Here is a 17919-nt window from a genome sequence, read left to right on the forward strand (position 1 = left end):
TCGGTTTAGTTCACTTACTTCAGTCATATAACATTTCTCTCCACCACAAGAGACTTAAGAGTATGGACATTATAATCTAAGACAGACTATATTTCAAATTTCATTCTGTTACTTAGTAGCTACAAGAATTTGAACAATTATCAACACTTACTTACAGCATTGCTGTAATTGTTAAATAATTTGATTATATGAAGTTCTTAATATATTGAAGGTGCTCGGTAACTGGTCACTGCTATTATTACCCCATCCATGTCATATGACCCTTTTCATTATATAAATCACTACGCTATTGGACAAATATCTCATTATTTTCATCTGAAAAACTTACTGGAACAAAAGACTCTTTTTTACTTATAAAGTCAAATTTAAAACTACACTATTTAAAAAATAAATTTATTTTTCTAATTCCCAAAGTATTGCAGCCTCATTTTTAAAAATTGAGAAAGTACAGAAAATAAGTAGAAAGAAACTCATCCACAGCCCTGAAGCAGGGCCCAGTTGGCACCCCCATAGTAGAGGCCTCTCCGTGTCCCCATCCTCACCTTTCCTTGACCTACTTATAGCTTACCAATAGATTATCCCGCTACGGCTTAAACTCAGAATGCCCCTGTCCCACCCAGTTCCCTGTTTTAGAAAATTACCCTCGAAACTCATGATTAATACCCTTAGGCTTACTGATCACAACCTACCAGGCGACTCCTCCCATCACTGTTACTGGGTTGCTGACTCCACCACAGAATCACTTGGCCACAGGGAAGCTCCATGCAGACCTCCAGAACCGTCCAGTAACCCCTGTAGAAATGCCCAGATTTTCCCTTAAAAACCCCAAATTGGTCTGAGAATGTTAAGGCAGTTTCTGGAGGTGTTAACCCACTGTCTTCTCCGACCACCGGTGCTCTGATAATAAACGCTTATTCTATGACCCAACTCCATTGTCTGTCTATTGGCTGAGCGGTGCAGGCAGCACAAACCCTGGACTCGTCTGGCCTCGGGTTTCAACCTTACTGTGCAAAGAAAGCTACCATGAATCCTGATAGTTCACTTATTATAATGAGTATTTTTACAAACTCTTGTGAAGCATTATTTTACCCCAGCTATTTTGAAAAATGTCAGTCCTATAAAAAGTCGAAATACAGTACTGTGATTGCCCACCTTTATTCTCCAAATAGTAACACCTTGCCCTGTTTGCACGCTTTCCTTCTCTCTCTACACACACACAAACATCCCTACTGTTTTTATTTTTGGTTGAACAATTTGCAAGTAAGTTGCTAATGTCATGTTACTTCATCCCCAATACTTCAGCATCTATCTCCTAAGAATGAAAACATAATCACAACACCATTATCACACCAAAGAAATTTAACATTGATTTAATAATAATATCTAATATAGGTTCTATATTCAAATGTTTTTGATAGCCCCCCCCGCAACACACTTACTCCAGAATCTAATCTGGATTCTGCACGTTGCATCTGTTTTTCATGTCTCTGCAATGTCCTTTAATTTATTATAAAACAGTCTCCTTGTCCCTATTTTTTTTCATGAGTGATAGAGAATCCAAGTCAGTTGTCTTACAGAATTCTCTACATTCTGAATCTATCAGAATTCTTCATGATTAGTCAGATTAAAGGTTTCTGACAATGATACAACATAGATAACAAACATACTTGCTACTGCATTCCATGAAAGGTGCATACAAAGTCAGTTTGTCCCATCATATGTAATGCTGTTTGATCACTTTGACAAAGTGATATCTATCATATTTCTCTATTGTAAAGATACCTTTTTTCCTTCATAATTAACTAAAAACTTGAGACCATCTGAATATTCTGTTCCTCAACAAATTTACACCCAATGGTTTTAACATCCATTAATCATCCTTGCTGAAGTCAATTATTACACTAACGGTTTCAAAATGCTGGTTTCCTAATTTTTCATTTTTTCTACATTTAGTAGATGGTATTTTTCTGCAAAAAAAAAAAAAAAAAAAAGAGCTTTCTTCCTGACTCTTCTTTTTTCCCCAGCATCACGATGGATTCACAGGCTCCTTTTTAAAATTAGTGTGTAATCCAAATGCCATCATTATTATTCTTGGTGCTCAAATTGTCCCAAATTTGACCAGTGGAAGTCCATTCAAGGTGGCTTCTATGTTCTTTTGACATTCTCCATTATCCTTCAAGTATACCTTTCTAGCACAACAAGGTGTTCCAAGCTAAACTCTTCCTGACCCATATCTAAAATCACTCATCTCTCCAAGGAGTCCTGATTTATTCTAGTAGGGAATGGTTTTAGGAACTAAGTATAAGGTATAGTCATTGCTACTAAGTTGTCATTAAATCTAGGTTGCTTAAATAAACAGGACTAAGAAATGTATTTTTTAAAGCATGATTTTGGGACAGGTTAGTTAGCTCTTGTTAGGTAGATAGGGAGGTCCCTGGTGAAATAAGCAAAAGACAACCATATCTAGAAATTCCAGATTCTGAAGTAGCCCTGAGGTTAATAAGTTATCTCATAAATTCCTTTTGGCCGTAAAAACGGAGCAGATCTGATAAACAGGAATGGGTTATTTCCTTAATCCCTTCAGGATGGGCAAACAGGACAAACCTGATAAATGAATTCCATTAGAAGGCACCACCCCCTTCCCCAAGCAGGCAGGGGAGGTATAAAAGAACTTTGGTTTATTCACGAAAGCCCCTCCCGCTTGGGAGCTGTAACCCTTTACTTTTAATAAACTATCCTCTTTTGCAATTCTCTGCCTCTTCTTGGGCCATGTTTCCATTCTTCGGTTTCACAAGACAGGATCCCGGCACTCACTCACAGAAATTCCCCACATCGTTTGGAGACTCACAGAAAAATCTCCTACATCAGTTATATGATAAGTGTATGTTTAACTTTAGTAGAAGTAGCCTATTTTCCAATGTTATTGTACCATTTTATATGCCACTGGTAACTTGAAAGTTCCAGTTGTTCTGTATTCACATTAACATTTGGTATTGTCCCTGTTTTAAATTTTAGCCATTCAGTTCATGGCTGTAGCATCTATTTATAGCTTTAATTTGCATTTACCTGATGACGATAATGCTGAGGATTATTGTAGGATTATTATTATTATTGAGGATTATTATTATAGTCTTTAATTTCCCTCAGCAATGTTTTATATTTTATTGTATAGGTCTTACTCATTTTTGTTAAATTTACCTCCAAATGTTTTATGATTTCGATTCTATTTAAATGGCATTTATTTAAATGGCATTTATTTAAATTTCTATCTCCAATTGTTCCAATCAATGCCATTGGTTTTATCTGTTGACCTTGTAGCCCATAACCTTGCTAATAAATTAATATCATCTTTTCTGTAGATTCCTTAGGATTTTCTCCATACATAATCTGCAAATAATGACTCCTTTGCTTTTTTTCTACATGCCTTTTATTTGTTTTTCTTGTCTTATTGTACTGTTTAGAACTTTCAGTACAATGCTGAATAGAAGAGGTGAGAATGGGGAGGTTAGCCCTATCTCCTCTTAGAACCACATACAACTATCCAGCAGCAGCAGAAGGAGGAGGAGGAGGAAAAAGAAGCAGAAAAGTTTTTCTTAAGCTATGGAGAAATTGGAACCCTTGTGCACCATTGGTGAGAATGTAAAATGGTGCAGCTGCTATAGAACACAGTATGGGTGGTTCCCAAAATATTAAAAATAGAATTACCATATGATTCAACAATTCTACTTCTGGGTATATAACCAAAAGAATTGAAAGCAGCTTCTGGAAGAGATATTTGCACATGCATATTCATGGCAGCATTATTCACAATAGCCAAAAGGTAAAATCAATCCAAGTGTCCATTGACAGATGAATGTATAAACAAAATGTGGCATATACATAATGTACAATGGGATGTTAGTCAGCCTTAAAAGGGAAGCATATTGTAACACATGCTACAGCATGGGTGAACCTTGAGGAAATTATGCTGAGTGAAATAAGCCAGTCACAAAAGGATAAATACTGTATGATTCCCATTATATGAAGTACCTAGAGTAGTCAAATTCATAGACACAGAAAGAATGGTGCTTGCCTGGTGCTGAAGAAAGGGGAGAATGAAGAGTTATTGTTTAATGGGTATAGAGTTTCAGTTTTGCAAAATGAAAAGAATCCTTTGAATGGACGGTAGCAATGGTAGCACAATGTGAATGTACTTAATGCCACTGAATTGTGTACTTAAAAATGGTTCAGATGGTAAATTATATGTTAGGTGTATTTTACCACAATTTAAAATATAAAAAAATTAAGGTAGTTATTATTAGACTAGGTAAAAAAGCAAGAACCAACTGCATGATGTCTACAAGATGTGCTTTAAATATAAAGATAAAAATAGGTTGAAATTTAAAAGTTGGAAAGAATAACTATAAAGTATAAGGAGTTTTTAAATGCATATCAGACAAAATAAACTTCAGGACAAAAAGAAATTAAAAACAAAGAGGGACACTTTGTAATGTTAAAAAGACAAATATATCAGGCAGCTGTAACTATTATAAATATATATATATTTGTGCCTAATAATGGAGCCTTAAAATTCATTTCTCTAAAGAGGACATTCAGATTGTTGCGGAAAAATGACAAGGACTGAGAGACTCAAGTGGCACGCAGAGATCAGGGAGAACACAGCTTTATTACGCTAGTGGGCTCAACGGGATTGTTCCCAAACACTGAGCACTTACTGGGGTCGGGCGCTTTGTTTTATAGGATTAGCCCTCCGGGTTAGGGGGAAATCTAGCCGGGGTGCCGGGGAGGTCCATCCCTAGCAGCTGTGATCGCTCAACATTGTTTTGACAGGGAGGCCTCTAACTATGGTGCCCACGGGAGACAGCTCCGATAAGGGGATGGAGCTCTTAGTGGGGGCCTACAGGAAAAAAACCGTCCCGACAAGATGGCCAACAGACAGATGAAAAGATGTTCAACATCACTAATCATCAGAGAAATGCAAATTAAAACCACAGTGAGCTATCACCTCATCCTTGTCAGAATAGCTATCAATATATCAACAAACAAGTGTTGGCGAGGATATGGAGAAAAGGGAACCCTTGTGTGCTGTTGGTGGGATTGCAAATTGGTGCAGCCACTATGGATAACAGTATAAAGATTCCTCAAAAAATTAAAAATTAAGCTGCCATATCACCAACAATTCCACTTCTGGGTATTTACCCAAAGAAAACAAAAACACTAATTTGAAAAGATATATGCACCCCTATTTTCATTGCAGCATTACTTACAATAGCCAAGATATGGAAGCTGCCTAAGAGTCCATCCACAGATGAGTGGATAAAGAAGATACGGTGTGTGTGTATGTACTGGTGGTGCCAAAAAATGTACACACGTGACTTGTATTCATCTTTTGTTATCAGTATATATCGAGTATTAGAATTTTAATAGTTTTTTCCTTTCTTAAAATGTGTATACATTTTTTTGGCACCCTCTGTATATACACATATATATACACACACACACATATATATATATGTATATGTATACACACACAATGGAATGTTGCTCAGCAATAAAAAGTAAAACTTGCCATTTTAAGACAACATGGATGGACCTTGAGGGCATTATTCTAAGTGAAATAAGTCAGTCAGAGAAAAACAAAAACCATATGATCTCACTGTTATGTGGAATCTAAAGAAAAAAAGGAACTCATAGATAGAGAACAGGTTGGTAGTGGCCAGAGGTAATGAAGGTGGGGTAGGCAAAATGGGTGACACTGTTAAGAGAATAAAAAGACAGACAAATCACCGACTAGGAAAAAAAATTGCAAATCACATATTTGATAAATGTCTTAGAATACACAAAGAATTCTTGATACTAAATAAGAAAACAACCCAGTTTCAAAATGGGCAAAAGACATGAACAGACACTTTACCAAATAAGATACACAGATGGGAAATAAGCCCATTAAAAGCCCACATCATTAATCATCAGGGAATAAGCCCATTAAAAGCTCAACATCATTAATCACCAGGGAAACACAAATTAAAACTACAATGAGGGACCACTATGCACGTTCAGAACGGCTAACATTAAAAAGTCAGCCATGCCAACTGTTGGTGAGGAGGTTGGGCAAATAAACCTCTTATACACTGCTAGTGGGAGTATAAAATAATACAACTGCTTTGGAGAACAGTTTGGCAGTTTCTTAAAAAGTTAAACACCTACATTCTACTCATAGGAATTTATCCAGCAGAAATGAAAGCATATGTCAATACAAAGACTTGTATACTAACTTTCACAGTAGCTTAATTTGTAACAGCCCAAAACTAGAAACATCTCAAATATCCATCGGTAGATAAATGGATAAACAAACTGTTATACATCCATACAGTGGAATACACTCAGCAATAAAATCAATAGATACCACTTGGATGACTCTCAAAATAAATAAGCAGAGTGAAAGAAGCCAGACAAAGAGTACATATTGTATGATTCCATTTACATAAAATTTTAGGAAATGCAAACAAATCTCTAGAGACGAAAAAACAGCTCAGTGGTTGCCTTGGGATGAGGAGGGCAGTGGGGAGGGTTCACAAAAGGACAAGAGGAAACTTGGGGGTGATGATGAATATGTTCTTATCTTCATTGAAGTGATGGTTTCAAGGGTGTGTATATATGTCAAAATTTATTAAACTGTACACTTTAGGTACAGTTTATTGTATGTCAGTTCCAACTCAAAAAAAGCTGTTAAATTGGAAGAGATATAATATTTATCAAATATGTGTAGGGCATAACAAATAAGGAAACAACAGAACATCCATCACCCAGTTTAAAAAAGTAAATGTAATTTGTGGGGGATGTAAATGTCTATTACATTGTTTCGTACACCTGACACTAATAAAAAAATAAAAAGTAAAACTTCTTTATATAACCATTATTTTTGAAATTTTCCTTGACCACCTTAAAGCTCAGGCTTTCTTGTTAAAAACAGATGGATGTTTGAAACTATTTTCTGAATACTTGAGGCTCCCAAAGGTGAATATTCTATTTTTATCTAAATTAGCTGAATAATGTAGTAGTAGTTGTGCACAATTTGAAGTTGAAACTTGCCCTTTAAAAACGGGCAGCCCAAAACAGTGACTTAAAAATAATTCTGCTGAGTAATGAAAGTTGAGCGTCTCAGCCCAGAATGCAAAAGTGGGGGGGGGGGGTATTAATTGTGGCAAAGTAGGCACGTCCTTTCACTTTCCTTTTTAAAAAGTGGGGGGGGCGGGGGAGTGGGGGGACGAAAGGGGAATGGGAGGAATGGACATTGTAATAAAGGGGACTTGGCAGCTCCTAGTCCAGTATAGTTTAAAGCAGGCTCCACCCACAGATTGATTTCTTTGTGGAGGTCATTGGAGGACCCCATACAGTGTAAGTGCTTGTAAAACTGCAGCTGGAAACTAGCAGTAGTCTCCAAACCCAGAGTCAGAGGAGCAGAAATAGATTTAGAATAAAGGGATTGTAATCACCTTTCCTTCTAAGAAAAAGCTGGGAACCTTCTAATTTTGTTTCATGAAAACTAAACTATGAGTCAATGTTTGCCAGAAGTCTGTTAATGGGGTGAAAGGGCCTTCTTGCCCAGGACAGAGCTCAGTGGCAGCTTTCTACTCCAGTACACCCAGTTCTCTGAAGCTGATTGGCCCTGGAGTGTGGCCAGAAGCCTGCCTCCTGCATCATTTAAAGGAAGGAGTCCGGTCTCCAGACTGATCTGGTTTTTTTTTGTTTTCTGGGTAATGGCGCTTACCATTTTTATCCTCCGGCTTGTGGTGTACATCCTGGCATTTCCCATGTACCTGCTGAACTTTCTGGGCTTGTGGGGATGGATATGTAAAAAATGTTTCCCCTACTTCTTGGTGAGATTCAGTGAGACGTACAATAAACAGATGGCAAGCCAGAAGCGGGAGCTCTTCAGCAACCTGCAGGAGTTCCAGGGCCCCTCCGGAAAGCTCTCCCTGCTGGAGGTGGGCTGTGGCACCGGGACCAACTTCAAGTTCTATCCTCCTGGATGCAGGGTGACCTGTATTGACCCCAACCCCAACTTTGAGAGGTTCTTGATCAAGAGCCTTGCGGAGAACCGACACCTGCAGTTTGAGGGCTTCTTGGTGGCTGCCGGGGAGAATATGTGCCCAGTGGCCAGTGGCTCCATGGATGTGGTGGTCTGCACGCTAGTGCTGTGCTCCGTGGAGAGCCAGGAGCGGATCCTGCGGGAGGTGTGCAGAGTGCTGAGGCCGGTGAGTGATGTGCGTGAGGAGGACTGGTTAGTATGTTGCAACTCCTATGACCAAGGGCAGTCCTCGCACTTTCAGGTGGATCAAACACTCTAACGTAAAAAGTAAAACTACTAGAGAAGACACTGTTGAATTTTTTAAAATCTCAGAGTGGGAAAGAAGCTAGAAAGGGAAAAGTTGATAAATCTGAATTCATAAAATCTAAAAACTGCAGAGAAAAAAAGTACTATAAACGAAGTTCAAGTACAAGAACAAACTTGGAAAAAGTATTTTCCAGGGATAATAGACAAAGGGTTAACTTCCTTCATATTAAAAGACATTACAAGTAAAAAAAAATCTTATTGATTTTTTAAATCAATAAGAAAAACAGAAATACAGGCAAAGAGCAGGAACAGAAATGTAAATAAAAATAGCCAATTACCTGATAAAAATGATCAGCCTTACAATTAAACAACAAATTAAAGCAAGATACCATTTTTACCTATTAGACTTTTAAAGTCAATATGGTTTTGGGGTGGGTTTAGGAGACTGGATACCCTCAGACACACTGGAGGACGTGCCCTCTTTGGAGGGCAATTTCATAATATTACAATTTAAGGTGCACGTATTCTTTCATCCAGTATGAATTTATCTGATAGCTATACTGCACAAATGTGCAAAAAGGGCCGGCCTGGTGGCTCAGGCAGTTGGAGCTCTGTGCTCCTAACGCCGAAGGCTACAGGTTCGATTCCCACATGGGCCAGTGCCAGATGGCTCAGTTGGTTGGAGTGCATCCTCTCAACCACAAGGTTGCCGGTTTGACTCCCCCAAGGGATGGTGGGCTGTGCTGCCTGCAACTAACAACGGCAACTGGACCTGGAGCTGAGCTGCGCCCTCCACAACTAAGATTGAAAGGACAACTTGATTTGGAAAAAGTCCTGGAAGTACACAAAGTACACACTGTTCCCCAATAAAGTCCTGTTCCCCTTCCCCAAATAAAAACAAACAAACAAAAACAACAAATGTGCAAAAAGTCATCCATATGCAAAGATACTCATTACAGTATTTGTAATGACACAAACTGGAAAAGTCCATCAATAGGAGGCCATTCAAGTAAATTGTTACAGAGTATAAAGGAATTCATATGGATTTCTGTTAATGGGAATAACAGACAAACTATTAGCAGTGGTTGCCTCTTGGGAATGGAACTGGATGTGGGGGAAGAATTACTTTTCATTTTATACCTTTCTGCATAGTTTGAAATTCTTAATACCTATATGTAATTTTCACATACTATCTTTATTATTTAAAAAAAACTAGTTTAAAATAGTTTTGTTCTAAATATAGTTGAACATAAATAAAGTATGGGTGCATTAACATTTGAATTTACTATTCAAGGAGAAAAGGATGTTCTGTAAATGCCCAGTTTTATTTTCTAATAGAGGAAGTTCCTCAGAAAGAAAAGGGCATGGAGTTAGGGTTTAGAGGCAATGATATAATTTTATCGTTGGCTCCAGGGTAGGTCGACATTAAAGTAATAAATGAAAAAGGTCTGGTTCTTATGCCCAAATTCTGGCTTCTTGTGTCCTAAGCCTGGGCACTAACTAAGCATGGTTAGTAGATGTTTTTGCTTACAGTGTTATTAATCTCTTTTTACACTGTTCTGTATTTTCTAAATATTCTAAAATAAACATATTGCTAAGGCAGTGTTGCCAGCCTCTGGAGCCTAACCACTGAGTTCAAGATCTGATTCTGACATTTACAAGCTGTGTAACCTTAGGCAAGTTGCTTATTTCTATGTGCTTATTTTCATAGTTCCCTCATCGGTAAAAATAGGAATGATAATAATACCAAATCAAAGTATTGTGAGGATTAAGTGAGCTACCATGTGATAGGCGTTAAGGATATAGGATGTGGCATGCAGTAACTGCTTTAAGTTTTAGCTATTAGCTATTACTATGTGTTATTTTTATGATCAGAAAATAAAAGTGTTCATGATGGCTTTAGATTGGCAGCTCTGAATAAAAATTTGACAGAAGATGAAACTATGGACCAAAACGATGTTTTAGTTAGTTTTAACTTATCCATGTCTTCTCATGAAGTTGGCCTCTGGGGCCACTAAACTCTGAAGCTTCAATCACCTTATAAATATGTTTTCCCAAAACTAAAATCCTTGAAATGTGGGGTTTTTGTGTTGTTGTTTTTTTTTCTCTTTCTCAGGGAGGAGCTTTTTATTTCATGGAGCATGTCTCAGCTGAGCCTTCAACCTGGAATTACTTCTGGCAGCAGGTCCTGGAACCTATTTGGTACCTTCTGTTTGATGGGTGCAACCTGACCAGGGAGAGCTGGAAGCCGCTAGAGCGGGCCAACTTCTCTCAGCTGAAACTGAAGCACATGCATGCTCCGCTGTCCTGGGCGCTCGTGCGTCCGCACATCTACGGATACGCCGTGAAATAGCGCGCGTGGGAAGTAGAGCTGAGTGAATGGCTCAGATAATTCAAGGCTTCAGCTTACACTTAAAATACTAATTGGGAGAAGAGAAACCCTTTTTTAGGTAAAGTGCAATTTCACCCCTAATAATGTACATTATACCCTACTTAACCATTTTCTGCTGTCTCCCAGAGAATCAAAAACAAAACAAAACAGCTTTGAACTCTCCTTTAAAAGGAAATGGTGAGCTTTCATAATTGAAGTCTACCATTATTCCCAAACCTTAGTTTATTCAGTAACTTCAAAATGTTTCTGTCTTACTTAAATTGCTACCTAACAGATTTGAATTTCACCCCCTCATTGAGGGCTTGGTGGAATAAGCAGTTAAATCACTCAAAAGAAGACTTTGAAAAGGGAGAAGTGAAAAGATCTTAGTAATTCACAGACTGAATAAAGAAATACAACTGGCTGAAAATCCAAATTGCACAGATTTTTTTAAAAAAGAAAACTGAATCTGTTTGTTGTTCTTAGTGTCACTGGGCTGGCATTCAAAAGTAATATACTGGGATGCCACATCTGGTTCTGTCACCTGTCATGTCTTTTATTCCAGTATTCCACCAAAGTTTTTTTTCTGGGTCAGTCCAAAAGCAGCCCCAATATGTTATGTATATGAATTTTTTTTTTCTTCAAAGTTTGTTTTTCTGCGTTCCAGTCTTCATAAGATGAAGATTGCACTTGACAATTTAGTATATCCATGAAACTATCTGGGGCAGTTAAGGTTCTTGGGTTCATTTTCCCTGTTATCAGCATATACTTTGCTGAATGTAGTAAGTTGTAGGCAAGGAGAAGACCCGCTGTGATTAGGAAAACCTTATATAATTCGGTGCATTTTGTATGAGCCTTCAGAAACAAGGCAACCCAGTTTATACGATGGAAAGACATTTTATTATTTTTCTAAAGGAACTCTTTGGAGACCCTTGAATAATATTTCTATATAGAAAATGACTGCTAACACTATTTATATGTCACCAATTTGAGCTTCACATTCTTAATTCTGGTGACATTAATAGTTACCTTTCCACTTCAGCAACTTGGGGATTGGGTTTAGTATGTTCATTCAACAGAGAAAATTCTGAAACCAGTGTGTAATTTTTCACTGAAAAGGTGAATCCAAATAAAATGAATAAAAATGACCAGCAGAAAGATTCCTACCCTGGAAAATTACTTTGACACAAGCCCAAATACAATCTATGTTCATAATTTCTAAAGAAAGTGGAGTTTGAAAATATCCTACTTTATTAAAAGTAATCTTTTCATATCCTTCACATTTTCATTGTATTGCACCGGCGACAACTATATCCTGGCTCCTTTTTGGACAAAACTCTTATAATTAATATTACTTTTTATAATTGATATATAATTGATATTATTGTTTTTGAAACATTAAAATTCTATCTATTCATCCATCAAAAAAAAAAAAAAAGAACAAGGCAACCTGTGAATCTGTAAAGAAGGGGACAAGTATTTTCTTGGATTATTCTGATCAAATTTACATTCCTGTCCCAAGATGATTTCTTTTTTCCTTTTAACCATGTAAACATCTATAAATCATCACAAATGTTTTGAAAACAATTGTTGGGTTGATTAGTCAGAGGGTTTAAGAATAGGATTTTTCATAGTTTTTTCATAGATTTTTAATAGTTTGCATGTATTTTAATAAATTTAGTATATTTTCTGAGATGATTTTGTAAAGGGACTATTTTAAATATTAAATCAATCACATTCACACACATGCTAGAAACAAATAAATGATTTATATATTTACTGGCTTGGTTTCATTTTCTTTAATGTCTCAGAGGGCTTTCCTTCACCGTGGAAAGTTAAGGTTTTAGGGTGGTGCAAAAGTAATTGCATTTTTTGCAATTTTTTAACCTTTTAAACCGCAATTACTTTTGCACTAACTTAATTGAACACACAGATTGTTCTTTCTACAGCCAGGTAACTATAAACACAGGTAGCAGATTTTAGGAAAAGCAATTTTGGAAGCATCAGCATGGGTTTTGAAAAGTTCAAGTCCAAAGACTGCATTTGTGAAATTCATAGAACAGAAGGAAAGAAAGCTATTCTAACTCTCCTGAACTTGAGAATAGTTATTGTCACCCTGAGGTTAGGACACTTATCTAAGGCCTCGTGAGCTATGGAACATGAATCTCCTTCCTCTACAGTCTCCCCATTGGCACATTCTACCAATTCCCTCTTATCTGAGTGGTGTGGGAAATATTCTCCTCACTTTCTATAGACAACACTGAGGTGTAGAGAAATAAACGAAGTTCTTACATTCCAGAAGTTAAGGAGTAAATTTTACAAGCCCTAATTCCCCAAACCACAAAATCTGGTTTGACCATAATTGCCAAATTACCTTCTCACCGCTTTCCTCCTCAGGCCCAGAAAACATTTATGATCAGTCCAAGAAGCCGAGAAAGTGACTCATGCCCATGCAAAATGTAAAGAGAAAACAGGCAAAAACATGTCCAATGTCTTTTGGGTCCTGTGTTGGTTAAGATTCCTTTGATTGTAAGTGACAGAACTCCTAATGCAAAAAAGACCTAAGCAGGAAAAGGACTTTACTGACTCAAATTATTGAAAAGCATAGGGACAGAAAGCCTCAGGCAGAACTTGAGCAGGACAGGAGCCAGACAGTGCCTAGGGCTACGTCTGCCTTCCTCTCTGCCTTGTCAGGTGGTGAAGCTGTGGAAGTGGGGGCAGATTTCATGCTCCCGGGGCCCAACACAAGTTGGAAAGATCAAGTTCACTTTTGCCAAAACTCCAACCACAGTTCTGAATTGCGTCTCAATTGGCTTTGATTGACGTGGCTGGATCACAAGCTCATCCCTGAAGCAATCATGTTTAGACAGGATGGATTATGCTGATTGGCTCATAGATGACCGTGTCCCCTCCCTGGGCCCAGCGCACACAGACCAGTTCGCTGATACAGATGTAGATCAGCCATATGAAAACAGGAATGTGCGAATGATGCCAGGAAGTCATACCACAAATGCCCAGTGTAAGTTCATCAGTGTTTTTGATCAGACCTCTGTCTGCTTTGCTGTGGTAGATTACACAGAACCTTGCTTAGAACACGGGCTTTTCCGTAGGATTAACTACATGCAATGAGGGAAATAAAAAACAAAAGGCCACTGGCTTTGGCATCAAAGTGACCAGAGGTCCAAGTTCTCTGTCATTCATTGACTGTGTGACCCTGGGCAAGTGACTTCTCTAGTCTCGCTCGCCTGTTAACAGGGATACCTACCTGAAGGGTTATTGTGAGGAGTTGAAGGGACGCACTTGGTGTTTAATAAATGTTGAACTTCATTCAACAAATATTTATGTTTTTATTTTTTACTGGGGAACAGTGTGCTTCTCCAGGGCCCATCAGCTCTAAGTCTCAACAAATATTAGAGTCCTGAATAAGCTAGAGCTGGTCCCTGGTCTCACGGAGTTACCATCATGATAAATGCTATCTATGAGGGACAAGCGGGCGCCAGGAGAATGGAATCTGACCTAGCCAGAAGGAAGAGGATCAGGGACTTCCTTGAGGAAATGACATCTGAGCTGAATTCCAGAAAGGGAATTTAGAGTATTTCAGCCTAATGGAACAGCTTGTGCCACAGACAAATGAAAGGAGGAAATACAGCATGTTCAAGGAACTGAAAGAAAGCAGGCAGGACTGGGCACCAAAGCCTGAAGGGAGGCTGCTATTGAGACAAGAGAGTTAGCATGTCCCTAGGTAGACAGGGAGGTCCCTGGTGGAATAAACAAAGACAGCATATCCTAAAACTCCAGGTTTTGAAATCACTCCTTTACTCCAGGCCATAAGTAACAAGGCCTTGAGGTTAATCATAAAATTCCTTTTGGCCTGACAAACAGAGCAGATTTGATAGATAAGAGTGGGTTAGTTTGCTAATTCCTTTAGGAAGGGCAAGCAGAACAAACCTGGTAGACGAATTTCATTAGAAGGCGCCAGTTCCCTTCTTCAAACAGCTCTCCTTCCCCAAACAGCTCTCCTTCCCCAAGCAGGCAAGGGAAGGCATAAAAGTAAGAGCTTTTGCCTCAGTCACAAGGCCACCCCCATTCAGGACCCCCTCCTGCTCGGGAGCTCTGACTCTTTGCTTTCAATAAACTATCCTCTTTTTAAAACTCTTTGCCTCTCCTGGGTCCGTGTTTCCATTCTTCGGTCTCATGAGACACAATCCCGGCCTACAGCCAGGAACTGCGGGCAGATCCAACGTCACCTACATCATTTGGGGACTGACAGGAAAATATTCCTCCATTACTATCTCCATCAGCTTCTTCCTAGCTTTGTTAAGACTCTAGGCCCACGAGCCCAACACTTTTTTTTTTTAATTTTTACTGGGGAACATTGGGGAACAGTGTGTTGTTCCAGGACCCATCAGCTCCATGTCAAGTTGTTGTTTTCTATCTAATTGTGGAGGGTGCAGCTCATTGGTCCCTGTGGGGATCGAACCGGCGACCTTGGTGTTATGAGCACTGTGCTCTAACCACTGAGCAAACCAGTCCTCCCACACTTATTATAATGACTAATTAAAAAAAACATTAAAATTTCTTGTATTTGTATTATAAAACATTCTGTTTCAAGTGTTCTATTTCTTCTGAATTCCTACATATTTCACACTTGAATAGAAACAAGCAAGCATTGCATAATAGTTCCTTTTGTACTGTCGAGCCTTTGGTCTTTCCCTTTGGTATTGCCTTGGAAAACACAGAACTAATAAACATAACTGAAATTCAATTCTTGCTTATCTGTTAAGACAACTGAGAGTATTAATGAATCACGGTGGCAGACAATGTCAACAAAAGCAAAAAAGAAAACTGTTCAGTAAGTGTCACTTTATCTTAATATTTAAAACCAAAAACATTCAGGCCACATTAAAGAAAAAGCAGAATTCCCTAAGCCATGGACCCACCAGAGAATCGGGGCAGAGGTCATGTTGACTGAGGACACAAGAAGTGAATGTGGATTAAGGGAGGGACAGCAGTCTGTGACAGGGAGTCCACTGTTTTCCCTTAGTGCTGGCATTTTGGAATAAACCTGCTTTTTTTTCCGAAAAAGAAAGAAGGAAAAGAAAGGGAGAAAGAGAGAGGGAGGGAGGGAGGGAGAAAGAGAAAGAGGACTCGCTAATATTCTCGATTTATAGTTAAAAACACAGCAATTTTTTTTAATATCTTGCACATCAAGCAAGGTATTATTTTGTTTCTAAAGGAAACTATTTGGGAACCTATAGAGAATTACACGGAAACAAGGAAAATTACCGTTAAGACGGGATTGTAATGGTGGCTGAATCTTCTATTTTAAGATTTGGATTTCTGGTCTTTTTGAAAGCTTTCTCTTTCTTCGCTCCTTACTGATTCTGCTTCCTACACGTTTACTCTGCAGACCAGTTGCAATGTTTCTATTTACTTTGGCCCAGTGCTGGCCCTGTGACTTGGGAGAGGTTTTGCGTTTGTTTGGGATCCACTCCTGACTCCAACTTAACTCTGCATAACAAGTGCAAAGGTTTCGATAACCAGTTTAACTGTACCGTCCCCCACCCCAACGGACAAAGCTCAGTAGAAAATTCCACTACAGGCCGAAGAGATTTACATCCTGGTTAGAAAATACACAGTTAGGCCAAGAGCAGAAACCGCCTTAGGCCCAGAGAAACCACCCGAATGCGCTGAATAGAAACCATTGTATCTTGGACGCCATCGGGCCCTGCTCCCTGCTCGCTTGTGATGCATTGAAGAGGAACAGCCTCTTTACCTCCCCCTGTAAAACTCCATACCCCTCTTACTCAGGGAGGTTATGGTCTTTTCTAACCTGATCTCCCGCAGCTCAAACCTGCCAAATAAATTCAAATAGACTACTTTTGGTCTCCCCGCGACTCAGTCCTCTGGAAGTACCTAACAATTTTGTGGCCTGTACGGGCAGCCGCCTTCGTCTACCCTTCTGTGGACGACTTAGGTAAGCCTTCCCTCTTTCACCCTCCAACTCGGTCAGATTTGCAGTCCAAGACTGAGCGCTAGGCCTGACCATGTCCCGGGCCAGGCCCCTGGGTCAGCCATCGTTGGGCAGGACACCTGGCCTGCTCTGCACCCTTCCCCGCTGCTGAACCTGAGGAAACCGACAGCCGGACGCCCTGCCGCTTTCGCTTGTTCTCCAGGTGATTACGAGGGTCTAGACTTTACCTCCTTTCTTCCCTCTGTTCCCCTCCTTCATTACTACCGGCTCCCGCTCCTCCTCTTACCCCAGGGACTCCCATCTGGTGATTTTTTTTTGGAACCACAGTAACAGCGGAGTTTACCCCGATTTAAAGGCTAAACGCCTTATTTCCTTTTCAACTGTGGCCTGGCCACAATACAAGCTTGATAATGACGAATCCTGGCCGCCCACCAGAACTCTTGACCTTGATACTCTGCAGGATTTTGACAACCTCCTCTGCCGGCAGGGTAAATGGAGCGAGGTCCCCCACCTCCTGGCTTTCTACGAGCTGCGTGGGGACTTGTCCCATTTCCCACCTAAGGGCGGACCATGCCTCTTGGGTTTAGCTTTAGCCTTTTCTGTTCCCCCTGCTCCGGAGTCCTCACCCCCTAATTCGGATCCGGATCCTTTTGACCCCCCCTGATTTTTCTTGTCCTCCTCGACCTCCGTTAGTTCAAAACACCCCACCCTATCAACCCGCTGCCTCCGAGTCTCCAGCGGCTACTTCTTCCTCTTCAACATCTGATACTCCCTCTTCCTCCTCTGCTGCCCCGCTGGCTCCCGACCTTTCTTCCCCTTCTCACGCCTGATCTGGACAGCCTCATGTGCCCCCAGCCACCCAGATGCCTCTCAGGGAAGTGGCAGGAGCTGAAGGTCCTGTTAGGGTCCATGTCCCTTTCTTATTGACGGACCTGAGTCAGATCGAATCTAAACTAGGCTCCTTTTCTTCTGATCCCACTTGCTTTACTGAAGAATTTGAATACCTCACCCTTAGCTATGACCTTACTTGGCGGGACATCTATATTATTCTCTCCGCGTGTACTAACACTGATGAAAAGGATCGTATCATTCAAAAAGGTAGGAAAATAGCAGACTCTATGCATCGCCAACATAATAACACCCATCCCCCTGGGGAGACGGCTGTTCCTACCCAGGATCCTAACTGGAATTACGAGACTCACCCCCCGCCCAATCCCGACCGCCTAAAGAGAGACC

General features: G+C 39.8%; 1 protein-coding gene across 3 annotated transcripts in view; it reads left to right on the forward strand.

The window, feature by feature from the left end:
- The first annotated feature begins 7457 nt into the window (after positions 1-7457).
- The window catches only part of LOC117028243 (HIG1 domain family member 1C), a 44327-nt gene continuing 33865 nt past the window's right edge, over positions 7458-17919 (forward strand). The window contains exons 1-2 of one of the 3 annotated variants that reach the window (XM_033116593.1): positions 7761-8258; positions 10455-12147. In XM_033116593.1, coding sequence (XP_032972484.1) covers positions 7761-8258; positions 10455-10691 — 735 coding nt within the window. In that variant the 3' untranslated portion in view covers positions 10692-12147. Of the gene's footprint in view, positions 8259-10454; positions 12148-17919 lie in introns of those variants that run through there. The other 2 variants (XM_033116592.1, XM_033116594.1) reach the window with 2 other exon arrangements.

This window comes from Rhinolophus ferrumequinum, chromosome 10 (assembly GCF_004115265.2).
Source record: "Rhinolophus ferrumequinum isolate MPI-CBG mRhiFer1 chromosome 10, mRhiFer1_v1.p, whole genome shotgun sequence".
Classification (NCBI taxonomy): Eukaryota; Metazoa; Chordata; class Mammalia; order Chiroptera; family Rhinolophidae; genus Rhinolophus; species Rhinolophus ferrumequinum.